Source organism: Opisthorchis viverrini, assembly GCF_000715545.1.
Source record: "Opisthorchis viverrini unplaced genomic scaffold opera_v5_24, whole genome shotgun sequence".
Classification (NCBI taxonomy): Eukaryota; Metazoa; Platyhelminthes; class Trematoda; order Opisthorchiida; family Opisthorchiidae; genus Opisthorchis; species Opisthorchis viverrini.
This window is the reverse complement of record NW_008751680.1, coordinates 293977-321357: the sequence shown is the minus strand read 5'-3', so window position 1 is coordinate 321357 and position 27381 is coordinate 293977. Positions and strand designations below refer to the sequence as shown.

Genomic DNA, 27381 nt, shown 5'->3' with positions numbered 1-27381 from the left:
GCTGCCGAAATGGAACGCACTCAGGCCTTCGACAACCATGGTCTAATAACCATAGCCCATTTAATTTGGTATCAGAGAATGCGCCAAGAGACTATAGGAAATTGTATGTTCGGTTGTGCGACAGAGACTTCATTTAAACAATATGTCCAGCGCCAATAGCTGGGGCGACTGGGCCATTTATTATTCACGCCAGATCATCGTTTATTTAAAAACATCGCTTTTTTCTGTGCCTGCTTCAGATTAGTGTAAGCGCCTCACCCGGAGATAAGTTTTTAGAACCGGACAAAGCTTGATTCACGCTAACACCTTCTACCAACTTTTCAACACTTGTATCCAGTAAATCTGCCAATCAGGAGTTTAAATTGTGGGCAAATTTAAGTCAACTCAGGAGGAAGTGCACAGTTTGAATCACGTAGGCTTAGGCTTGATGCTATTTTCAACCGTTCGAGTTGGCTTCGTCTGGAACTACTCTGCTCTACAAAAGGACCAACGCAGATTTGAATCACGTAGGCTTAGGCTTGATGCTATTTTCAACCGTTCGAGTTGGCTTCGTCTGGAACTACTCTGCTCTACAAAAGGACACAACGCAGATGTTGATAAAAAAAACCTCATGGTATGTAGGGTTTTGTGCTTTCGTGTGAAGTCACCGAAAGCCGATTTTCTAATTCAGTCAGAAACTCCAACCCTAAACGGTCCGTTAACACTCACAATCATCATATTCATCTCAAGTACACTAACGTATGTATGGGGAAGCAATAAGGAGAGTAGCGAATGAGTCCAAAGCTTTTTATGTTCTCCAAACCTTTGACCAACGTCCGGACATCACTTCGGCGAAACTTACATTTTTCCCAGACTTGCCCAAAGTAAGACTCGTGAGATTGTGAACTCAGGTGGTAACTCTATTAAATGACATCACGCGCCATCACTATTAATTTTAATCCAAGGTTGGTCCCTCCATTTGAACAATATGTGCCGTCATCTCGAGCACGTGTGTTCTGGCTAGTTAGGGTGAGATACTGGATACTATCTGCACAATACCTTCTAAACTTCAAATACACCAATGATAGTCTGTCTGGTTGGTATTTGCAGTTACCAGTCACATTCAAAATCAATATTATGCTTCTCTCACACACCATGGTGGCTTCCGTATTTGGTGACCAAGACTGAGATCAGTGTGTTTGTGTAATGCAGTAAAGCCACACACCCAGCGAGATCACTCCAAAAGAGCGATACTCTTGAAAGTGTAGAATCGCTCTTCAAGCGCGAAAACTACCCAATTAAAATGCATTCTAAATGAAAACATGTTTTGTCTGTTATAATATCAAGTGCCTTGGACACACTAATTTTAGTAACTTTATTTGGGTAAACTACTTTCAAGACAAGGTAACACAGAATAGTAAACTATATGGAATCATCGCTTGGTTGGACAATTAGATTACAATTGGAGGCACTTTAAAAGGAAGATGCCGCACAAACGAGTGTTTTTCGTTTTGAGAAAGGCAAGGGTAAACCCTCAGATCCACATATCCAAAGGTCACTGGTGGAGTAAGATCTGGTGATTTTCAAATTGTGATTTTTTCCTGTAAGTGAAATCAATCTACACTAAAAGGCTTGAACCACTGTGGTTTTTTCATTCACATTGGAAATCTGCATCATGAGTAGGGTTTACCTGACAAGACTTCAATGAGGAGTATCGAATCCACGATCTGTCCTGCATCGGGGTTATTCGCTGTGTCAGTGGCTGTGGCAAAGCCAAACCTTGAATTTAATGGGATTCTTTTAGCACAAACGGTACCATAGACCCCCTTAGCAATTTTTAATGTAGAGTAGACCAGCCTCTCACCTACCATCCCGAGAACACGGTTTGCTCCTCTTCACCTAGCTTCATCAGGTTCGGAGCATAAAGAACGTAACCTATTTGACGACACAGAGGGATTTCGCTAGCTGGGGAGTTTCCCTATTTCAAGATGCAGCTGCTTACTGTGCCTATATGCTGAAGCATTCCATCCACTTTGTCCTTGATTTGGCCGACCAATTGTAATATCGTGCTTATTCCCTGTTCAAGAGCTGGCATTTACTGAATTGAGCGCAAAAATCAAACGAATTTGACTGGCTTTGAAGTTGTTCAATGCTTTAAGATTATTGAATCAATGAGAGTAGGCCAGGTTAATTCACATAGATTTACAAAATTAAAAGGGGCCACGGTTAGCATTGATCAACTGCACCAATGTGTTTGTCGCGACCGTGATTGACGTGCTACGGGTCTTGAAGAAAACGTTTTGGGCACTTTAAACGAAATCTGAAAAACATATTTCCATCGTCACTGAAAAATTTCTTCTGGTTAGTTTTACATGTCCTACAATTAACAGTTCTCAACTCTTCTCCAAAGGCACAAATTACACATGTCAACGAGGACACCCTCGGCAGCCTGAGAGTGTCACGTATTTCAGATATGTTCCTGATATTCCGAGTGGGAAGAAAAGTGCAGCGTCCATGGGTGTGACTGTTGTTAAAATAATCAACGACGAGCCTGATAAATCTGCAACTATGCCTTGTTCATTCTTTGATCTCCGAGTAGCTTATAATCCATGTACACTAAGAAATTCATACTGAGTTATGTCTTGAGAAGTGGTTGAAATGTCTTAATCAACACATTGCGCATTTTGGAGTTAGTGAGCCAGCTACATTCTTCTTGAAGTTACGCTGTCTGTAGTTTGACTGTCTTTTACGTATCTTAAACTTTCTTTGGAGATTTTTGTCCTTCATGACTTTCCCAGTCATGGATTGCTCTGGTAAGCTAGAACGTAACTGCTTATTTGCGTAAACTCACGGTATGATGCTTAGCCGACCAGCAACATTTTATCTACACAAATGTTCACACATTCACATAATACTCTATTGTAGTAAGTTCAGATTCACTCAGCTGTAATCGCCCGTTGAAGTATCTGAAACATCAATGACCAATGAGTTTGCAGCAGTTGAGAGGGATGAATGATAGAAGCTGTCCCTGCTGATGAGACCCATTCTTGCTGCGGCGCTGGTTTTCGTCATTTTTTTCCGTTATAGTCATAGTAAAAAGTGGTAACGCAATCGTTCACCTGCAACATTATTCTGGTGTCTAGCATCAATGTGACTCATAGGAACAACGAAGACTAAGGCACTCCAAGGTTGCTCAAGCCTAGACAAGACCAGTCAAGAAGCGGAGGTTTGGGTCGAACCAGGAACCTTCCGGTCAGTAAAGGCCAGCTTAGTGGTAGAGTTCATAGTCCCTTGGTTCGTCACCAATAGATATTTCGAACCAGAAACTAAAAATACCTGATTATTACAAAGAAGGACAAAACCGCTGATAGACTGGCAAAATTTTTCATCGAACTTACAGGTACTATTGGGGATCACCATTTGCTATTTATTGCAAGCATATCTGCCTACGCTCTACAACTAACACTTGGCTGAAAGGGTCCGTTTTTGGCCGGGCTGTTTTAAATATCATCACAACTATCCGAAATTTCCGGATATTTTGCTATCATGCTTCCCATATTAACTTCTAACTGAAAAGTTAGTAGAGATGCTGTGGTGTAGAAATATCTCAATGTTAGGAATAGTTTATTACCACCGAAAACACTAGACTACGACACTGATGTCATGCAGATCGATAACTCCTTGCATACGCCTTGCTTTCGAAATCAAACAAGCGTATGCTGAACCTGATCCAGAACTTGATTAAAAATTTGAGTCCATTGTCGGTTGCACTAAAATTCAATGACGATGAGCCACCCTGACTATGGGACATTCTGACCAAGAAGACAAAATTTGCAAGCAAAGTCCAAGTCTGATTGTCCCCTGGGACATCATATCCAGCGAAACGGCTCTCAGATGTAAATGAAAAGAGCGGCTAGAAAAATTCAACTCAACTAAGATTCCACCACATTATTTCGAACGATTTAACCAGCATACGCGAAAGGGACAGTGGGTGTGACTGCAAGTGTATTGCAGTATCTATTATCCAAATGCCAAAATGGGGCAGAAAACGCTTTCGACGTACTATGACATGCTTTGGTAGTCGGTTTCCAGCGATTGGTTTTTTTTGACAGGCAACGTTTCAAACAATTTGCTGTGTTAAACAGAAACTCCGAGTACTTGATTGAATTCCGTGATAAATTCGCTTGCCCGGAATTAGTAAAACCAATCACAAAATATGTCAAACTATAGAAACGATGTAGGCCTGTGGTTAAATTGGTCTATTTCATCTTCCACGTGACCACAATTCTCTGCACAATCCGGCTGACTAAAATAACTCGAAAAGGGGTTTGTGTGAATCAAGTAATTTTTTTAACATTAATGGACACTCAGATCGTGCTTATCTTGTGGTTTCCAATAAATTACAAATTTTACACTCAGTAGCGCTTTATGCCACATGTTCTACAGGGTTTCAAGATTTGAAGATGTTTCTGTTTCTATCAAACTGCACTTTTTGTAAACGAAAATATCACTGCCGACCCATGAACTCTCGACCGCAGACCGATTCATTAAAATGGGGATTCCAACTAGAGTTCATAATGGGAGATCAGCAATCACTTCCCCCACTGTACAGGCCTTCTGGTTGTTGAAACTCTTCAACAGCGTAAGAAGGGTATGCCTTTCATCCGGCTCATCAAGTTGACGTAGTTCCACACTTTTCCTACATTCACCATAGCCCTACTCTTGAAGGATCACGTGATCACGTGATGTAGCCGGCGTGGTTAAACGATGAGAAACGCTTTATCCTGGATACATACAAGTTATGTCAATCGGCTGCATGGTGCCGAGTGTTGAGGGATTCAATAAGGGGGTTGCGTGTCCCAACTCTACTGGATTTTCGTGAGATGCGAAGTGGTTATTACTCCAAAATTATGAAGAGGCTATACGGTACCAATCGACACTTCAGTGTGGTTTGATGTCACTTACGGGCGAAATATTTATTGAAAATGGATTTCGAGAAAAGAAGAGTCTCGAACAGATGGTTTGGTTAAACTCAGATTTAGTGTAGGACACGTGTGATATGCAGCTTCAGTTCGCCAAATAAGTTCACAAAAATGTAGGAGGACACTCAAAACTCAGAGATGTCCTAAAAAATTCCATCAATTCACCGACATATCTGAGTTGATTACAAGATGGCCTCTGTCATCTTTTCCATAATTAAGCTGATGATCTATGAGGGGTTAAGGTGCAAGTGTTTGGTAATTCCGCTTGGCTGGTTTTCCAAATTAGTCACATTGTGTCAATGAAGTTACTGGTCCAATGATTTGGTAAGAACACTCAAAAACCCAAATTTCGAAGTTCAAAGAAAATTTTTACGTGGACCTTTGCTGAGTTCCAAGTAACCTGCAGAAATATACAGCCTAACCGGGTTGTTCAAACATCAACCACGTGTCTGGCCTACGCTGCGTATTTGCGTCTCAGTTCCGTCTTTTATATTATTGAGGATGTAATGAAAGGAAAATTTCGAGTTGGGGCGATGGAACAGACTGAATAGACTGCTCACCATATTAGGGCAATGAATTCATGTGAGCAGCGTCACTAGGTGTGATTTGTCTGTTGGAATGCAATGCAGTAGAACATATAGTTAACAAACATCTATAAAGGGGACCCAAATCTGCCTAACTACGTGTTTTTGGGAAGCACATTTATAACAGTGTAGCTTTTCTCAAGGACGGTTTTAAAAGGCAACCGTCTAGTCCCATGGGACGGAATCATATCAATTCCGTCAACATGTGGTCGGCATTAGAATGTCAACCTAGGCAAACCGTTCTCTTAAACAATTCAGTGAACACGTTGAGTTGATGAATAAAAGACAAGGATCTGGAAAACCTTGTATATATACTCCAACATGAGAGTGCAAACGAAAGGCGAAGACTTTGGGAAAAACGTGAATCTAGTACCCCTTTGTTACCAGGCGAGTGCTCTACCAAATTCGACGAAAAGTCAATACGGAATTAGTGTTTCGTTTTGAAATGATATCAAATAACTTCGGATAGCATGTGGAATTATCCGTCCGATAAAGTTATGTTAAACGCACACTAGGCGCCACGTGACGGATAGAATAGTCGATAATTCTGTGTAACCAGCAACATAAGCCATTTTGACAAACCTACCCCAAGGTCTATTTTATAAACGGCAAAGGTTGTTTTTAAATCCCTATTCAAGATTCCGTTGAACAGTAAAATTAATTAAAGCGCATTCACGCGCAACTGACATTGTTTGAATGCCTTCTGATATTCAAACGCCAAGCAAATCTGAATGTGTCTAGATGATGGGTTGGGGAATTGACCAGGAGTTTTTCTAGGAAACATATGTTTGGTTCCCAGATAACTATACTGGGATGCACGACGACCTAACCACTAGCATTATCAAATTGTTTAAAAACGCAGTAAGGTTTTCTGGAGCAAACGGTATCATTATAACTCGTCCAGGGCTCATTGTAGTGAAGAAACCTACAGCTGAAGCGGAACCTAATTTTAAGAATTATCATAACATCTGCAAGTAATTCTGTAACTCCCTTTAATTTCGCAAATGTTGAAGACGAAATTGAGATTCGTTTTCAGTTTTTGATAGTTTGCCCAGTGAACAAAGGGTGAATTTTTGGTGAACACAATGCTGATCTCAACAAGATTTCGTAATAAATTTGCATCCTAGTTTTCGACAACTACTCTCATCTGCACACTAATTTGGTTGCGACGAAAGACTCAAGTGCACCCAGCTAGACCTCTCTTCCACGATGGCTAGGTAAAACATGATTGACTGAAACTCGGGACTGGGTTCATTCGATTAGTCTCAACAGAGTGAGGACTTTCGCGGGCTGTAGAAGAGTTTTATGCAACCGTATAAGCAGCATGTTACGAAAACTGTATGGGTTCTTTCTGCATAGGGCTTTCGTAGAACTTTGCAGCCCACTTATTTGACCACAACCTTCCGGTGCTTGAGGCTTCGTTATTGAAGGGACTTCAGAATGTTTCCGTGTTGTTGGATTAGCAAGTGACCCTCAAACTGTCTGGGGTCGGAGAGATGTTCACTATTGCAACGGACGCTAGTGATCGCGGTATCGGCGCAGTCCTAGAGCAGAGGAATGGAGTTATCAAATATGCCAGTCACGTCCTAACGCTGAACAGAAGTGCTTGACCATTGAGAAAGAATGTTTAGCGATCGTCTGTGTCCTGGATAAGTGGAGGTCATGTCTGCTTGGACAAAGATCTCATGTCGAAACCGATCACAAACCATTGGAGTGGATCAGGGCGACCAAAGATCCTCGCGGAAAGTTCGCGCGCTGGGCATTCCGGTTGCAAGAGTACGACTTCACAATCCAGCATGTGCCAGGGAAGGAGAATGTCCGAATGTACGTCTCATCACAATTATGACGCAAAAATCGTCCCCAATGCTAATTTTGTGTACATTTTCTTGGTGAAGCGTATGATTTTCTACGATTACTCAAGTTATTTGCTGGTTCTAACACTCCCTGTGTCTCAAAGCAGTCTCACATAGAAGGGTTATCATTGTTCGACCAGTGAACTATATCTTACCGAGTCATTTCAACTACATAACAGGTGATTGTAATCTCCAGTAGCTTCAAAAAGATTTCGTTTTAGTAACAGATCACTTTTCTCATGACAGTCTTTCACGATGAAACGCATGTCTACTGCAAGCTGTTTTTCAGATTACTTTTGGTCCCTTGATGCCATTCTGGTGACTTTGACATCTGGTCTAAATAGAGCAGTAATAAATCATGCAAGGAAGATTGCTTACGCAGTTCAAAAACCGCTAATATCGACAATTCATCTGCGTGGTTTGGAATGGGTGGTTACTTAATACGGTCAATTATACTTTTCTCTGTGTCCATCTTCTCGGTTGCAGATCTTTTTTAGTTTACTGATTTTTGTCGGTGCTTGTCGAAATTTCAAGCCAGAACCACCCGGCGCCTGAAGTTCTTGGCTGCAAGCCTTCCTACAATGTGCTGATAGCAGACAAGGCGCGTGCGACTTGTAAAGGAGTATCAACAGAAAACTCGCTCACAACGCAATTTCTGCCATTCTTTAGCAAGTCTCATACCATCACTTCGAGTTCTTTTTATATTCCCTACGTCAAGAGTGAAATGTGTTCTTCGGTAAAGCAATTAAATCACAATAGTAACATGAGAAATGTGGTAAATTTGAATGAATGCAGAGATAATATATATATTCCATTCACAAGCGTGGAATTCATCTGGCCCACCTTCAAGTTCACAAAATTCCGTCCATCACTTCAAGGGTGGTTACAACCATAAACATCAAAAGTACACCAGCTATAGGCACAACAACATTGAAGAGAAAATGCTTCATTTAAGGTAAAATACGCATACTACTGTCTTCCGTGTTATTAGTAGTTTTTTCGCTCAATACTTGCTTGTAGGCTTTGTTGAACGTTTTTTATTGGAGCACTGATTATCCAATCAAATTATTGAAATCACACTTGGAGTTAATGTGATCGCCTAGCCCTCGATACTCTGGACGGGATGAGTTGCGCTGATAACGACCAAACTGGGATGTAACCACAGTTGTGCTACATTGTTTTGTATGCAAATAATACGGCCACAGACATTTTGGCGTTGCCTGTGCACAGCCTGTTGAAATAAGCAACCTAAAGTAAGTCGCTTAACCGCATTTTATTTTATATCTGTTATCGCAAACGACTTTTCATTAGATGACTTTTTCACTCTGGAGTTTTTAAAGGTCATGCAACTCGAGTAGAGAGCAGTAAGAACATGGGCCTTATCAATGCCTCAATCGGTAAACTTAATGTCCAGTCGTACCGTAGACGTTATGATAAATGCTGGGTAGAAGCAGTGGGAAAAACTAGACTTTTGGACAGGTTATATACGCCAGACAGGCCTATTCATCACACAACAATATTACTGCAGAGAGAATTTAATTACGAATGAAGTCGTATTGGAGGTTCAGTCGAATCCTAAATAGTTACTCTACAAACAAGTGGGTTGATGATTGGAGGTGTGAAGGTGCGCGATGAAGGCTGTGAAGCGTGATCAGTTTGCCGGGTTGTGAAACTGGTCACGATGCTCGAAGCAGACATCGAGATTTCCATTTTGAATAAAGTTTTCTGTTTTTACAAAAAGGTTAGCCCTATGAACGGCAAGACTCATCGTACACAAAGAGTGAAAACTGGTATAAGTTTATAAGTCGAGAATCTTTGAACGATAGCGATACACGGGGCTTGTGATTCCGTCAACGATTTATATCGTTTCACAATCTCTCCGGGCCGTAAATCCAGCCATGACCGATTGAGCCAATAATCAAGTTGTAAGGACTGTATTGAAGACAGCACGATTCTTTCAAGAATTGTAATCATTATGGTTAATCAGGTGTTTGGAGTCATCCATAACATTAGCGAATCAGATTAGTAGATGATGCAAGTAAACCTTGAACGTAAGTTGAGTCGTTGTTCAGGTGAATTATAGGCAGTGTCGTTATTCATTTACGGACATATGTAGAATATGTCGTGCTGCCAACGAATAGCTTGCGCATTCTTATAGGACGGTCCTCGTAGGGCACTGACACAATTAAAATTCAAACCCTACCCTAAAAACTACAAACGATGTCATCTGATTTTGCGTGGCTAGATGAGCGAAATTCTCGTAATCGTCGTAATGAAGAGCGAAAACAGGCCAGAATGTAGAACCGGTAGGACGGTTCTATGGGCACTTTACCGCTCGCTCTGTGCTTTCAGAAGATAAGTAACCGGTAAACAAACTTTGTTGCTGCTTGACAGAAAACCTATCTTCCTGCAGTCAGGAGTCACTCGAAAAGCGAAAATAAGTACGGCGCTCACAATCGCCACATAATCAGAGCGAATTTCCAGTGGTATAGCATAGGTTTATCCAGCGAATCAACCAGAAAAACAACTCATTGGAGGACAGAAAGGAAAACTAGGGTAAATACCCAGGTAGGTAGGTAGGTAAGTAGGTATATAGATATATAGATAGATAGATAGATAGATAGATAGATAGATAGATAGATAGATAGATAGATAGATAGATAGATAGATAGATAGATAGATAGATAGATAGATAGATAGATAGATAGATAGATAGATAGATAGATAGATAGATAGATAGATAGATAGATAGATAGATAGATAGATAGATAGATAGATAGATAGATAGATAGATAGATAGATAGATAGATAGATAGATAGATAGATAGATAGATAGATAGATAGATAGATAGATAGATAGATAGATAGATAGATAGATAGATAGATAGATAGATAGATAGATAGATAGATAGATAGATAGATAGATAGATAGATAGATAGATAGATAGATAGATAGATAGATAGATAGATAGATAGATAGATAAGATAGATAGGTAGTTAGATAGATAGATAGATAGATAGATAGGTAGATAGATAGATAGATAGATAGATTAGATAGATAGATAGATAGATAGATTAGATAGATAGATAGATAGATAGATTAGATAGATAGATAGATAGATAGATTAGATAGATAGATAGATAGATAGATTAGATAGATAGATAGATAGATAGATTAGATAGATAGATAGATAGATAGATTAGATAGATAGATAGATAGATAGATTAGATAGATAGATAGATAGATAGATTAGATAGATAGAATAGATAGATAGATAGATAGATAGATAGATAGATAGATAGATAGATAGATAGATAGATAGATAGATAGATAGATAGATAGTAGATAGATAGATAGATAGATAGATAGAATAATGCTGAGGTTATGCGATGATGATCAAAAACTAGGTATTCATAACTAGCACATGCATCACAATAAATCCACTTGAGAACTGACAATAATTAGTCGATCTCCCAACCGTAGCACTCTTTCGGTGCCTAGCCTCCACGCAACGCGAGGGATACATAAGGGCTCTGATGGTGGCAAGATGTCCGAGCCAGGACTAAAGCGTTCGAATTACCGGGATTGGGATTTATTTACCAACCGTCTGACCAGTATGTTTGCTCTCTGAAAACTGGGTTACCTCGAACCCGCTTGAGAATCGGAGGAGGAACACAATATCTTGTATACGCAACGTTCCCAGGTGGTTCGACTAAGATTTCAGGAGGAACTTTCACGCAAAAATGTTGCGAGTAACACAGGGTGTTGCAGTATGACACAATATTTCAAAGCACGTTTGTTGTACCCCCTCATTCGTGTACGGCAGACTGATTATAAGAGGTAATCTAATGATTACCAGCAAATTTACGGGTAATTAGTTTGAAATGTGTTGCCTCCCGTGTACTACCACAATACTAAAGATTTCAGCGGGCACACAGGATACCGGCGCTGACTTCGCAGTTGCGATAAACGTAAGGACCTAATAAGACTTGCTACCAGGTATGTAGAGCATCTTACCAAATGTGCTATTCAGATATTTGCAAATGTGGCACCCGTTTAAATCCGTTCTTTCTAAACCGGGTTTTCTTCTATCAAATAAAGGCACACCCTCGCAGTCAATAATCAACGTATTCCGACAGCTATCTACATTATGAAGCTGGAAACCTGAATAGTTCAATAAAGCCCAGCTACAAACGCCACAGTCTGTCAAATGAAAGGTCACCGTCCACACAGTCACATAAAACGATAGAACATGTTTAGCCTTGCAGGGCATATCAGGTTAATGGCTGCCCAAGACGGAGAAATTTAAATAAAATCGTTTTTAATCCAGGTGCAAGAGAAATAGACTGGGCGTCCTTGTGGGTATTTTTTACAGTACGTTATTACAGATGGGATCCAGAGTATCCCAATATAACATGGAGCATTCAGTAACCATTGGAAAATACTTCTAAAGACATCCCTGTTAGTAAATGACAGAAGAGAACTTTGAGTAAGCAAAAGATTGCTTGCACAAGATCAGTCGCCAAAGATCCTTAGCGGCGCACGCACGCAGGTTACACAGAAAAGCGGTATGAGAGAGTAGTACCACGAATTCCAGAGGAGTTGGAAGAGTTGGAATTTGGCACAAAATTTTCACATACCCTGCTAAAAAACAATGACACTGAGGACATTCACGCTCGAACCACTGCTAAATTTGGCCAGTTGTGATGATATTATATTTTTAAAAATAAACGTCAAATATCCCGTCAGAATGTTACGTTTCAAATGTCTTTTGATATATATTTTCAGGCTTCTACAGAACGCGTCGATTCACACCCACTCTCGCAAGGATAATTTTGTCTCACCGGTTGAAATCAACCTAGACTCAAGGTTTTTTTTCTCAGCATACCAAAGGTTTATTATTTATTCTTTCGAAGGTTTTGAAGGTTGATGAAAGCGCGTTGGCTCAGAAGAGTCACACAATCTTGAAAACCTGAAAACACAATCAAATACGATGAGAGACTTGAACAGTACTGACAGAAAGTAGATATTGATGCGTTCAAGCACTCCGTATTGGCTCCTCGGTACTGCGCTTACCCGATGTCTTCATGAAGAGCAAAAGAGGTTGTGAGCTCTCAAAGAGTTTGTGCCCATTTTGTGGCGTTCCTTCAAAAATTGTTTACTTTTGAGCCCAAATGAATGATGAAACTGATTAAACTTAATTTTTGATGCGGTTCTACGTAGATGATATGACACGGATACTTTTTTGCATAATGCACAGCACAAAAGTTGCAAATATATCTAATAACTTTTCTATTGTTCCTCAAAATAAGTCGCAGGGGAAGATGGCTGAAAATCTGCAGACAACCCGGTACCTTGTGCCGTTTGGGACTCATGAGGTGGGCTTACCCCCGGAGTCCCTGAGTTGAACAGCTATTTTCAGAAAATTTGTACTTCTGAGCTCGTATAGTGCGCTGTTTGCGGGTCCTACACTGTCACCTAATGCTATCTATTACAAATATAACATGTCACTGAGAGGAAAAACAATGAATGTAAAAACAGACAAACGATCAATGCAGCACAACAATGTTGTATTCGATAAACTGATGGCGGTCTGACAGTAATAGATAGATCTTTCCCAAAGCCTGGAAGAGGTTTTGGCCTATCAGTGGCGCTCGCCATCGAAAATTTTAGAACCATTGACATTGATACTGATACTGATAATAGATCTATGATTGCTGATGAAACGTCTGCAAGCTAATTCTCATACTCAGGAAAAAAATTAAAAAGCCAATTAGCCCAAGGCAAAACGAAACAACCGAGCCAGCACTATTTCCGTATATTGCAGCTAAACGTGGAACGCTAGCACAAATTTGACAGGGTCAACAACAGCTATCATCAAATGGATGCTAGGTGTTTGTTCCGAGTGGCGCGCTCTAAATTAGGGTTAAAACGTGGTCATGTACCCAGTTCAGATCAGGTTTATTCATCTAGCGGATGGGCACCTATTGCTTCTGTCGATGTAATTTTCATATTCGAATTTTAATTGTCATATTGAATGCAGATTGACGCAAATGACCCTACCTACTAGTCCAGATGGTCGTTCACTATTTGTCCGTTTTGTTTATTCCTATCACTGTGGATAAGTGCGTGGGTATGCTCTTGAGCCGTTAAGTAGCTCGTTTGAAATAAAGTGCCCAGAATAGAGGCATTTTGGGTACTACCTCACGCTGGGCTTTTGGTGTTCTTAATTTACCATACTGTATGGTGAACTGTAATCGGTGTATATTTTCCTGCTTTCTAGCTCTAGACCCATGCAGATTTTTGCACGTTTAAGTGCGCAGTGTTTCCACTAACTTTTGCCTGTAATTCGGTGATTTCAAATGAGAAAGATGAGTGCACAGCTGCATTTTCTATAGAAAAGACGTTAACTCAAACTCCCAACTGTACTTGTAGGCGGAGTGCATAGGAGTACCCGGTAGGTGTCGGTTTCTTCCACAGTGGCAATGGAACTAACTAGAAAAACCACATTCAACCTTTAACCACATTTGAGTATCCACCTCTTATCCTTCACCTAGATATTCGCATTATCCTCACTTTGTCTCTAATGGGGAACACCACTGCATTGACCAACCGTTCTTCTACATTGGTCATGCAAAATTTCAAAAACCGGACCCAGCAAACTGATAGTCGCTACTCTGTTAATATTCTTTGGTGACCAGTTGAGGTACCTGGGACACAGACTTAAAATTAACACCGTTAACATGCTATCAGTTATTTGGTTCTGAGGAAATTAAGCCGAATTCTTGAAACATCAAGGTCCTTATCGCCTCCTCGTTTTGGAACAAATGAAAAGGCACAGCTACCTTATTTTTACAAAACGACTGCTTCCAGACCAAGAGAACAGACTACTACATTGCACAATTATTCAGAAATGAAAATTTTTTTCTCTTACGGATGAACGCTTAACCTCCTCGTCAATGTCACATTGATGGGTACTATGCATATCGAGTTCTCACATTCAGGCAATGCTCAAACATTCTCATTACGGTTACAGAAAATGTACCAGTATCCAGTGCATTCTGCCAGCGATCTTCAAGTGGGCAGCACAGTAATCAATACTGACTTCTGTAAATCTCTGTCAACCATAGACCGCCAAGGTCCTTCTTGTAAAGCCTTCGGCTCAACGCGAAATTTGATTTCCGCATGTCCGAAACTTGTCCACTGTGTCATTGACCACTTTGAAGACAAATAAGACTTTACTTGGGCTTGAGATATATCGTCGCTTTATACCAGGCTTCCCATTTACTTGTGGTAAAGTTTGGGAATATGATGACTTAACCGGCAGAACTTACATCTAGTGGCAGCCAGTCTTGATTCGTCGTAGAACAATCCCGTTGATGCTGCTCGAAATTTCCAATCAAGCGGCAGATGTGTTTCTAAAAAAATCTCTGTGTGAACGCTGGTTTAACAATACTGCCATTCTCACTCCAGATAGAGCCTCGGGTCGAGTTATCCTGGGGAAGACAATTCACACAAGAAAAGTGTTCGTAATCCTAAATGACGATAGAAAAATTTGTTGCAACTGAAAAAAGGGCGGTTGGTTACGTGCCTAGAGACCAGTTTCTGCTAGCCTGTAGGCTTGTTTTCCAGCATGGATTCATGAGAAGACTGATGTTCGGTTAAGGCTAATAAATAGCTGCACACATGGAATTTATGGACTTCCTAAAGAACACAGCCCTGAGGTGCCGCCGCAACACGAACTATTTCGGTGTTTTATCGATATTACGAAGCTAGTGGTTCAGATATGTGACCGTTTCGGTTAGATCATTTTAGAACTGTAAAATTGAAAATTTAAGTTGACTGGCTGCTTTTCTACTTCGCCAGATTTTCTGAAAATTTTGCTTATTTCGTGAACAAAAGTGAGTTTCAAATCCTTCAAAAGAGTGACGAATTATTATTCGGTGGTAAGCTGGCTCCGTATGTGAAAGAAGCCTTCATGGTAGACAGACGCTCTGTGTAGCCTTCTTCAACCATGTCCCATTACAAATGATGGATATATGCTGCAGAAGGAAAGGAGATATATTCTCATGTTTGGACGAAGGTCAATTGCAGCCCATTCAGTCACTTCGGTCACCTACAACGAGGGAGCCCGAAAGTGCATCCAATTCCGCTTACAAGAAAACCCAGTATTTTGACTCAACGTAGTATCTATGAAAAGTGCGGCTTCTTCGACTGTATAAACATTTTTGTAAGTATAAGCCCAAAGTGGTATAAACACTGCTCGTTCGAGCACGTAGAATATGCATATCAGTTGTATGGATTGTAGGTTGGGACTACTGGCCAAGACCCTGGAATAGGGTATACGCCAATATCAACAGCCAAGCGCGATACAGTGCTTTATTTCAGACAGGTGACTTAAATGTCAACTTGGATATCTGCAGTGTTGAAAAGGAGACATAACGATACCAGACCAGGGGATTATCGTCGCCTCCTACCAGGTGAACCTTTATTTCAGACAGGTGACTTAAATGTCTACTTGGATATCTGCAGTGTTGAAAAAGAGACATAACGGTACCAGACCAGGGGATTATTGTCGCCTCCTACCAGGTGAAGTCGAATAGCGCTAAACTGTATTATCTTACAACAACTGTGTAAGTGATTTTATCCAAAAATATAGTAATTCTGTTAATGTGCCAAACTACAAATCAAAATAAATAACAAATTTTCAGGCCAGAGATTACGATACCAATCTTACTAATGAGTTCATGATTGTGACAGCTACTTTGACAACCTCAAATACCTTACACCCTAAGTAATGTGAATGAAAATCAGATAATAATCATACATTCACAAGTCTCAGATCACGCGCGACATACGTTGGTTATCCCTTCAATGGAACTTTAGCGACAACAGTCACCAGATTTTTTCGAACTCCGTGACGGTGTCTCTTACCCGGCTGATTGATCGTAACTTCATGTTCTGCATCTCTGGCCGATGTTTTTTATCCGATGATGCTACAACAAACCTTACCTCATACTGGTTAGGCACAATTGTGGTGAAATCCTCTATCTTTGATTCTTGTAGTCTTACTAAAACATGGATCGTCTCGTAGTTCCGTAGAATAATTCAGTAACTCGTCAAATTTTGGCTGGGAAATCCGATGCATGGTTAGCAGAAACCAGATTATAACTTACGCTCTACAGTTTACCAGGAAAGACCCTGCAGTCATGAAACTGACAAAAATACTGTCAGAAAAGTTCTTTGTTCAGCGGCTTACAATAAGAAATGACAGTAAATGATTGCACTGGCATGACTTTATCGTTACCATCTTGACCGCAAACAGCCGAAAGCATTGGTGAAATTTTCTACGCATATTTCGGAATGAGCTTCAATGGGGTCTCTGTGATCCTTATTATGCAGTTCCAGAGATATCGGCAGTGAACTGCAGTTTTCTGTCAAATATGATCTCCCGATATTTTGAGTGTTAAATCCCACAGACAGCAGATGTCTTAGTGGACACAAAAATAGTCAACTGTTAGCTGCAAGAGACTGCCATCTATGTGAGTGGGCTTAAAGTTGCATTTGTAGAATAAGAAATTTTTCAAGTGAGAAACGAGCAACCGCTGAGCACCTGCTCACAATACAGCAACGTAGCCGCGACATATTATGGTGCTTACAACCACCAATACAGTCAGCTTCCGATGGACATCCATCCAGACCCAACCACACACATCAGACCGTAATATATGAAAGATATCTTACTGCAGCAATTTCTCCCTCACCATTTGTGAATGACTCCTAGTATCCACGGAAACCGGTGTGTTTTGCAGCGAAACATCACATCCCGGGTCTTCAAAATTTTAAAATACATTCTGTTGTGCAGGATTTCGAATAATTATGATCCTTTTGTGTTGATGTTATATACTGTTTTTACGATAGAGCCATTCATCTGTCCCGTCCAGAAATGTTGCCTGAAACAACCGATCCAATTTGACTAACTATAAGCCATCTTGTTGATCGGGAGTCTCACAGTGCACCATAGTTCGGCAAACAGATTTAGTGGGTATTAGCTGAGGATGGGTTTCTCAGCTAGAGGTGTACCTAATAGCTTTTGAGGCGGATATCAGTGTGCCAACTTCAGCATAAAATAAAACTTTTCTGTGTATTTTGTGCAGTTGGTGTCAAATCATCTTATCATCAATCATCGTGTTGAGAACTTGAAAAGCAGTCTCCAGCACTTCCGAAGAATCCAGAAATCTAGCGCTTTGCTTCTGCAACCGTTAATTTTGACCGGCTTTGATGCGCATATGTCGGAAAAAACGTCACTCACTGTTGAGTGCCTCCTTAGTTTTGTTTTATACCATCACAATTCGGAACAACAGATCCACAAACAAAAAATATTAGCTTAACTACATTAAAAACAAACAAGCATGCGAACCAAAGTCTGCAACTTTTTGCACGGGTTCAAAGTTACTTTCCTGTTATTGCTCTGGACGTTGTCGACAGTGGAGTAAATGTCAAAAAGTTGAGCTAAATTTTCAAGCCATGTAATGATGAGATGGCGAATTATTAAATTCATTAAGTAGATCACGTGATCTGTCACTGTGGAACTGTGGAACCGTCGGGGATAGCTCGATGAACAGTTGAATTTTCATTGAAAATCTGTATCCGTCATTTGGGCTCGCGGGTAAAGTGATCATGTGAAAATCAACACAGCGCATGTCAGCAGCCCTGAAAAATTAAGCGTTCACTTAGAATCATATCTATATATTCTCGAAGTGATAATGATGAGTGTTTTCTTCATCTGGTTCATTCTGCCTCAGTAATATCAAGAATCGTTTTTGTACCCACGGACGAACCATTATTTTTACGAGAATTCCCGTGACCCTAACCAGCAACAAAAGCTACTCTTTGTAAACTATATAAATGCAGGCACGAATAGAGAGACTACCCAAACAACAGCGCACTGAAGATGTTACCTCAAATGGTGAACAAACGCTTTCAAATCGATTGCCATGCTCGGCGAAAAGACCAACAGCCACAAAATATCAATCTAGCGCATTATTAATTTGATCTTACTTAATAGCACTCTGAAGATTAAAAATACCCCCTAGAACAATAACATTCTTGATTCACAAGTTTTTACATCATTCATTCATCATTCATACATTCAGAACAACTCAATTAGTAAGCAACTCTACAGGAGTGGCATTAGCGACTCTCGTTTGAGTCATGCCTGTGTGAACTTTTGTTACGAAGCATTTAATGACTGTGACGCTGGTTGTAAGTCTTAGTTAAGAGAGCTCTTCATGCAAACTGTAATCTCTACGGTCGGCTCACAAATGCAAACTTAGCTGCGACATTAGTAAGAGTCATCTACATTCACAACTTTCTAACCCGAGAAGCTGTGCTAACAAAAGTGAAGCGCGGCGGCTCCCTGATATCTTGAAAAGATAAACTTTAATGCGATACAGTCTGTATCTACCGCAAGCTGTCTAGTATTTTGGGGGACCATCGGATTGGATGAAAAGTGTCAAATTTGCGAATAGCTGGATGGTAATTATTTCAGATCAACTGAAACTGATTTGTCTAGAACACCCCTCAGAAATGTGAATATCGTGGAATTGTGCGTTTGGTAGATGATGATCGAACTTTTATGTATTTTTAATATCCCTTGAAATACTTCCCAGACAGCAACATGATTTTAAAGAAGATAGCTGTTGGTCTATGCTTCCATTCGACTCAAGTGCGTCATTCGATTTCAGGATCACATTTGTTGCACTTTCACATCATTAATCATACTTTAGAACACCTGTTGGAGGCTTAAATTTATCTCAGCGTATGAAAGGCACTTGCCCCAGATGACCTCGCTCAAGTGGTCGAACAAGAAACATTGAGGTTTTTCTGCAACTCCGGACCTTGGTGAAGGCTTCGTCTGCCAATTAGATGCAATATGCGTTGTCGGTGGTATTCGCCGAGCACGCCTCAAACGTACAGATGTAGGGTTGTTCAAATGAAAATCTGATGTATACACAAGACCATTAGCGAGTAGTGAAACCTGGCTTGAGGAAAAGGGAGTCATTTAGTCAGGGGACAAAACATAACCATGTAAGGCAAGGAACACATTCCAAAACAGAGTGGGCCATTATTACTACCACGGTAGTTAGAAGGGTACCGATGTGTTCAAGTGAATTTGTAAGCCAGAAAAGCAATGATTGGGTTGTATCAATATATGCTACAGGGATGTACCCGTAGCTGGATCTGCCAGCAACGACCTTTCGTACAAATGAAATTTCACTAGTTTATGAATAAAATATGAATAAAAAATAACCAACTGCAGTATTTTAAAGGAAAAAAACCTGTTCAGGTTCTAACTTGTTTTATCTACAAGTATTCCCTGCCCACCCGTGTAGGTTTCTGTGTCATAGAGGTGAGAGTACATTGGTTTTGAACAAATGAACATGGTCATAATGCACTACACGTGCGAGTGGTTCGCAGAAAACGGAAACTACTAATCCGTTACGCAGCACGGCAAGTAACGATGGCGGTAATTGTGAATCGGACCTACACCGGAGCGCCATATGTTGACCTGGGATATACATGTTTCCACAAACATACACACACAAACGCGCAAAACACGAACAGAACCAACACAACGCAGCTGCAAAAAACAGGAAAGTAGTGTTGTAGCATCATCTCCTAACGCATTAAGAACAGAGGAAGTGGGTGTGATATATAAAGTAAGTCAGAATAGTGCGACATAGTGGGTGAATTATGCTAACCTCGTGGTATCTCGTGCGATTACCCCAAAATTTTTGTAACATTCTACGTGTTACAGACCCTCAGGTACTTAGATTAACGAATTTTTTTTCAAAAATGCTAAAGCCTGGAAAAATTTTTAGGCCAATGTCAAACGAGAACTCCTGCATCAGTGCGTTAGCGAAGTTTTCGGTTCCCGATTTGTGTAAGTTTCATTTTGTGGGTGTGCTCACATGTAAAGAAGTTCAAGTTTGCAATTGAAGAGGAAAGTTTAAGTTTCCAGTGAAAGCTCACTGCTCTCCTAGCACCTACTGGAGTCGCTCTTCAAATTTTACATGCAACCGGATGTACTGCGAAGCACTAAAAGCCTTGGATTAAAATGTGATCAAATCCAAGTGCCTATACAAAATCCACCTCTTACCGACAACACCATAGAAAGCTTTTATTGTGGGAAAACTTGAAGAACATTGTGGAATTTTATGGATAGTCTTTCACCCCTCAAATGTTTGAGGTTCGATGAGTTGTCCTACATTCCGAATTCGTGTTCACATCTTCGACTGGAGAAAAAACAGTTTGTTCCATTTTGGTTCTCCTTTTCCGTTTTGTGTCGTGCGACGTGTTCATGGACAAACGGCCACCTAAGGATTATCCTGATGACTGACAGCCCACGGTTTTCGGTCCACTCCAAAACGGTAAGGGCTAGCAAGTCCCATCAGTTTGTGTAAGATAGCAAAGGACTCACTGTAAACAGAGTTGCGATTTGTAGAAAACAACAGCTGTGCAAATACTTGTCAAATTACACTCCCACGGGTGTTGACTTTTAGTTGTTATTCCAGTTTTGCGCGAAATAGGAGCGTTCAAAGTGACTGAGTGCACGGATGAATCCAAACATGTTGCTTCATGTCGCATGGGACATTGATTTATTCGAAGGGCAAGCTGAAATGGTCATGCACGAGCATATCGATGAATTGGGTGATCAAAATATGATGTCCGTTCCCAAGTGGTGGAATACAGTGGTTTTCTTATTACACTGCTGCTAGTGAGAGACTTTACTGGATGCTGCATGCAATTCAGTGTTCACGTGGAACACAGATTTGATCGAAAACCGGGAACTAGCCCAAATGATGTTTCCCAAGTGGGCAAAACCGGTAGCGGACTGCAGAAAAGAGACTTAATGCGTAGTGTGTCATGTCAAATATGTCCATTCATAACTTGAGTCTGTTTTCAGTGTGGTGCAGCAAGCACATAATCTATGGAAGTGGCTGCAATAATAACAATCTGTGACGAACAGTGTACCATAAAGTGGTGAGGTTCTTGTACTGTGGTTATGTTAGAGGAGGAATTTTTTAGAGTTAAGCGATGTACCAACCAAAGTTCTCATTCTTCTGACCGACCCAAGAGTTACTACAAATGTGACTGTCGGTTGATTTGCACAAATACGCACCAGCTAATCAAGATCATTGAAGCACGAAACCTCACCACGGGGGATATGCATCGAAATGGCACAACAGTGGGTAAAATTATTGTCTAAGGGTATCCACTGTGTTAATTAGAGACAACATTTCAACATTAGAAACCACAGTGTGGCAGGAACATGAAGCCGAGTGATCTATCCGCTGAACTTGGTAATTAGCTTATAGCCGTTTAGCCGCCCTATAAGGATACATCTTCGGTTCCTCCGAGTATATTTGCGTACGTATAGTTTCTATGCAGCATTCGATATCTTTATCACAATTGTGTGTCAAAGGTCTGACTTGCGTGTAGTTGAGTGGACCTTTTGGGATTCTCATTGCGCTGCAATTTAATTCGTTCAGTGAACATATTCTGTTCACCAGTTCTGCTCCTTAGCTTCTCTGGTCATTTGTTTGACTTTTTTCTCGGTAGTTTTCGTTCTTTGACTTAACTAGTTTAGTTTTCCGGACTCTCAATTGTTTGCAGGGCACATTACTCCTTTTTTCAGTTTCTCCGTGTTGTGCTAATCAGCCGTCTGATATATTGGTGGTTGTCCTGTCTGACGGTTTCTATTTTACTCTTCCAATTCTAAGGTATCTTCGTTTTTCAGTTGGTTTTTGGGAGCTTTTGGATTTTTTTCCGCTTTTTGCGCAGTGACTGATTGTGTACGCCCAAGATTGTATCACAAAAGTTCACAAAATCACAGAGTCTGATGAGCCCAAAGCCATAGGTGTTCGGAATCTAACCGCATATTCACTGATTGAAATTGCTCAGACGAAGTTAGGGCATACTGTTTGGGGCATAAGGATTAGGATAAGGATAAATAAGGATGGTCGTCTACTTGATCACCAATGTGCCTTGTAGATTGAAAGACGACGTGTGTGTAAGCGCTAGACGAAAGGTCATATTACCAAACCGTTCTGTGGAACCCATGAAGTACAGTCCTCCTAGTGAGAACAGAACTTGCGCAACTTAATCAGATTTCTGCTTATTGCTGATATGAAGTTTAATAAGTTTTCAACCTAGAATTCATCTCACAAGTGAAGTCACTCTATGTAAAAATCCTGAAGCACTGTACAGTTATTTGGCTGTTTTTGGAAGTTGTCAGCCGTGTGCATCTCAAGAATCTTTAGGGCGATTCGCACTTGAAATTCCCCGGCTATTATTTTATGGTTAAAGTGCCCAACCATGAGCGGCTGATCAGCAGTATGATTAACTCGCACTCAGAGGAGATATAGTTCTCAATTCCAATAAGGATGAAACATCTTTAGAGTATCACACGGCTTTTTGATACACACTCAAGATGACGCCTCCATAAAATAGATATCTTGATATAGAGAAAAATGTTAGTTGCTCAGATAGCGTAGATGGTTTCTGGTTTGTTCCATGGACTAGACAATTGTATTGCGAAGTTTTCTTCTCCAATCGAGGTGACACCGTCAGTGGGTCGTTAGGGAGCGTACTGAAGCGTAGTAATGAGTCGGTGGTTGCGTCCTTCTCTGCGTTACTGTGATTTATTCTTGAGCAAACATTTTTAGTTGAAATATGCGTGCCGCGAAAGCTTAAGCAATCCTCTCCTCGGGGACACCTCCACTTAACAAGAATATCGACGAAAAAGCAATTTTGGCAGGTCCAGATTAGTCAACATTGTGGTGCTACTTTCATCACCTGAGTAACATATATCAGGGAGAAATTTTTCAAGTGAACCCGCTGTGAGGGTAAAATACCTATGTAGACGAGTAGGAGTTATCTTACATCCATTAGGAACCCAGCACAAACATAAAGACCTTATTTCAGGCAAGCAAAATTGGCATCTGTGAGCTTGGCCTAACAAAGCTGTCTGTACAGACCAAAATGCACACTATCAGCTCGTACTCAGCTACCGATCACATGTGCGTAATCTATAGAAAAAAATAGGAACACCTGAGTTATTCCATATCTAAGTGAAATCCTTCATGGAATACTAAGAAAAGGTCATGTATTTGAGCTTCTGTCTTATGCATTCTGTACGGCTTCACAATGCCCAAGGCTTAAGGTTGTCCCGACTTTATCTAACCTCCGTTTTGCTTTAGTTGCAACTGTTTAAGCGTAAGGGTTTCTAACACACCCCTGGAAGCGTATTGTCTTTTGAGGGAGGAACAATGTCCTCTACCTTCAGTAGCTCTCCGGTTTAGGATGTCATCACTGTAAATCAACCTTCACGTGTGTGTTACTGAACAGTCTGACCATAATTTTTCAGCACAATAAGTCTCTTGACCCTGCTATCTCCATGCATCCCACTAATTTATCTGTCATAGTCGATTACCAATGTTTTTTAATTAAGGACTCAATTCAATGGTATAAACAAACATTTGTTATCTAGGTTACTGAGCCTAATTGATCCTCTCCTGATTTCCCTTGCTTCGACCTAGCGCATAAGCACAGAATGAAAATCTGTGGAACAAAAGACGAGTTAATTGCTGTCTGGTAATCCGACCAGATCCATACAGAACCCTTTGTTTCTACGCAAAAGCTGTTCACAATGGTGTACACACCACAATCGTTAAAATCGACTGATCGAACGTGAGTACTAATTTGCCAGAATGAGTTGCGACTTGCGAATTAATCAAGATATCAGTCCGTGAAAAAGCTGCTACATAACTGTGGAATGATTGCTGGCAATTACATCAGAAATCATCCGCTGGCAGGTGTTCTACTTTGAGCGCTACTCAAACGTGAGTGCTGGTTACTGGACAAAATAGTCCATCGCCTGTGGGTAAGACAGCCTATGGCGAATATTGATCTTTTCCTCTAAAAAACTCTGCGTGTGACATTATTGAAACGATTCTCGTTTCTTACCAGAAAGTCATGGTTGGACTTTTCCATAGAATACAGTGCTCCAGTTTTTTAAATGGCGAGTTAGTATACACAGACATTCCTTGCTAAAATGGCAAGAATCACGGTAGAACTAGTATTTCTTGTCGGAAGTCATCTGCAGTGTGTATCTCGTAGCTTTCCTATTAGCAGTTGAACACTACACCATGTCGATGATTCACTGAGCAGCGTTTGGACCCATGCTTCGCTCACGCAATTCTCATTGTGCGGTAGCATGTTGACGACGGCACCCGGATTGACGGCTGCTCAGGTGTGAGGTTCACGCACATCACGACGTTTTTCAACAATATTCTTTCCTGAGTGTGATGGTATCCCCGTTCTGTCGAAAAGATTCCGTGTCAGTATTTTCTGAACACAGATGCGAGAACCACCGCCACATGTTGGTTTTCGCCGGGCCTACATTTGGCCTCTTGGAAAATAAATAAATATGTCTATCCTCGTGCACGGAAATCAGAGAAACCGACTGTTGTAGCATTGTTGCAAGACACATAACCAATCTGAGCATTCGTTTACCGGTGAGAGAAATCCTACTTTAGAAATTCAGGCGGACACAGTATAGCAAGTCCATAGTCAGCCGAACCGCAGTTGATATAGTGCTATCTGAAGCAAAGTCAGTAGAGGAAATATCCTTAGTGAAGGGACAAATCTGGATGCAAGGCATGTTTCTTCTGTTGCAATCACCTACCCAGAAAGACGAGAACTGAAGCGCACACATGGCGCACACACAAACGGCCAATCCATTCTCTAAGAGAAGACACCACAATGGAATTTCCCTTTGTTGTTCATCCAACTGCGTTAGTTGACCTTCACGTTAAATGAAGCTGGCACAGGGGCCTGCCAGGTAAGTAGTTTCTCGCTGACGTAACCTTATTGGAATTGGCCAATAACCCGACCGTCGAAAGCGTACACACCACGATTTGGCTGACATTTCGCAGTTAAAACCCCATTGAATGCAAAACACCTGAATTTACAGCGAGACAATGTTTTGTAAATCAATAATGCTATTAGTGTTTGCTTAGACATCCGCCAGCTTGCCTCTGTATTCCATTAACTTCCTGTGTTGTTCGGTAACTTCCACAATGCGCCAATCACTGCACTGCATTCTGTACTTTTTACTTCTAGGGTATAATCACGTAACTATGGTGAGACGCAAATGCCATCCGAGTAATCATCATTGTCTCAAATTGAGTAATTGACCTGTTCAAAAAAGACCATGATGGAGAGGTTCGATTTTAACTATTCCATCAACACGAGTGACTTGCAACTTGGAAGGATGGCATTGGAACACCATCATCGGAATATGGCGTCCCTGGAGAATGATCCAGATCGTGTGAACGACGGGCGTGAGTTTCTGGATCGACCTTTCGCTGGTATAGCAATACTGGCTGGATTCTTCCTTCTTATCACTATTATTTTATGTATTTTGATATTGATTTTTTACAAAAAACGGAATACTGTGTTTGTTTATGAGAAGAGTGTACACCGTGGACTGACCACTTCGTTGGGAGACCGGTCCGTTGTGATTGGTCACGCATCCGGAGCTCGACATCTTGCAAGTCAGTATGCTTACAACTCTGAGGTAGGCAGCACGGAAGATGAAAGTACCGAAGACGACTCGTGTGACGGCTGGGAGGTAATACAAGCCACTGCTCAAAGTATGTTCCCCTCAACTCCTGACTACTGTCCGGCACACCCTACTCGCGCGGCTTACAATATCAGACCGAACGATCAGCTGATCGCCAATTTCCAAGTGCTTCGACAACACTATCCGGAAGGTTCTATTTGTGTGGAAGTCCAAGACCACATTCCAGACCGTCACTTTGAGACATTGGTAGGCCATATTACTAAACGAACAGTTTCAATTTTTTAGGTCTACTATGATAGTTAAGCACCAGCGTGTATCTCTAGTGAATTGTTCCCGGTGGTAGTACTGATGACGGTGGTGATGGGGAGCAGCACGATGATATCGATGATGTTGAGGTTACCTTGAGCCCAAGATGTTGTTCAGCCTGCAATCTGGCAGAGTAGAAAAACAGTCAATGTGGTACCTAAGTTTACGGGATTGCAAGTGGATACCCAAATACACCGTGGCACTAGTTGACCACCAAATTATCTACGTCTGAACTTTGCATACCGTTGAAAGTCAACTATTCTATGTTGTGTAGATTTATCACTCAACACTGCGTTAAGCAATTTAAGATAGGGCTGAACTCACACAAGATCGCTACTTGACAGACTTCGCGGGATTTGGCAAAAAACATAAATAGCAGACTATCTAGGAGGACACTTATTGTAGAAAAAGTATAGTTCCTCTATGGCATGATACCGACTTCCTCGAAGGGCTCTTTTTGCCCAACGATGTGAAGGGTGGAAGAGAGCCAGAGGCGGCCAAACAATGACTTGGCAGCGAAGTGCGAAAGCCATTACCAGCAAACTCAGCTGCGTTGGTGTTACGGTTCGGTCATGCAGGAGCAAACAATATGATATGCGGATCGTGGCAATACTCTATCCCCAGCTATGTTGATTGATCCAGACTCCTATCACGGCGGATAGTAAGAAGACGAAAAACCTCGGACACGAGCTTTGGTGATCCAACAACGCGATCATCAGGCGATCACGGGAAAAATGACAATGCATATATATATATATATATATATATATATATATTCATACCAACTCACCAACACAGAAATGAGATGTGATAGGCGCATCAATTGAGGACTTTCAACGTCCATGTCTTTCAGTGTCCTTTATATTAAATCAGAGAAATGAGGCAAGCAAAGCTGTCCATATGTTGTCCTGTTTTGAGGTAGAACTCACACAGATGTTATTCACAACAACTTGTGCATCTTCGTACAACTCACCAAACCACTGTATTGGTAAAGGTTTATACTTTAGGAATGTGTGTACGGGAT

The 27381-nt window shown here is 41.0% G+C and overlaps 2 protein-coding genes across 2 annotated transcripts in view; one reads left to right on the top strand and one right to left on the bottom strand.

Annotated features, from left to right (window-relative positions):
• The window catches only part of T265_02073 (hypothetical protein), a gene marked incomplete at both ends in the record, with an annotated part of 55043 nt that extends 47700 nt beyond the window's left edge, over window positions 1-7343 (bottom strand). The window contains one exon of the mRNA XM_009166232.1: window positions 7252-7343. Coding sequence (XP_009164496.1) covers window positions 7252-7343 — 92 coding nt within the window. The remainder of the gene's footprint in view (window positions 1-7251) is intronic.
• Window positions 7344-25679: 18336 nt separating this feature from the next.
• The window catches only part of T265_02071 (hypothetical protein), a gene marked incomplete at both ends in the record, with an annotated part of 38888 nt that continues 37186 nt past the window's right edge, over window positions 25680-27381 (top strand). Inside the window, one exon of the mRNA XM_009166230.1 lies at window positions 25680-26297. Within this exon, the coding sequence (XP_009164494.1) occupies window positions 25680-26297 (618 nt within the window). The remainder of the gene's footprint in view (window positions 26298-27381) is intronic.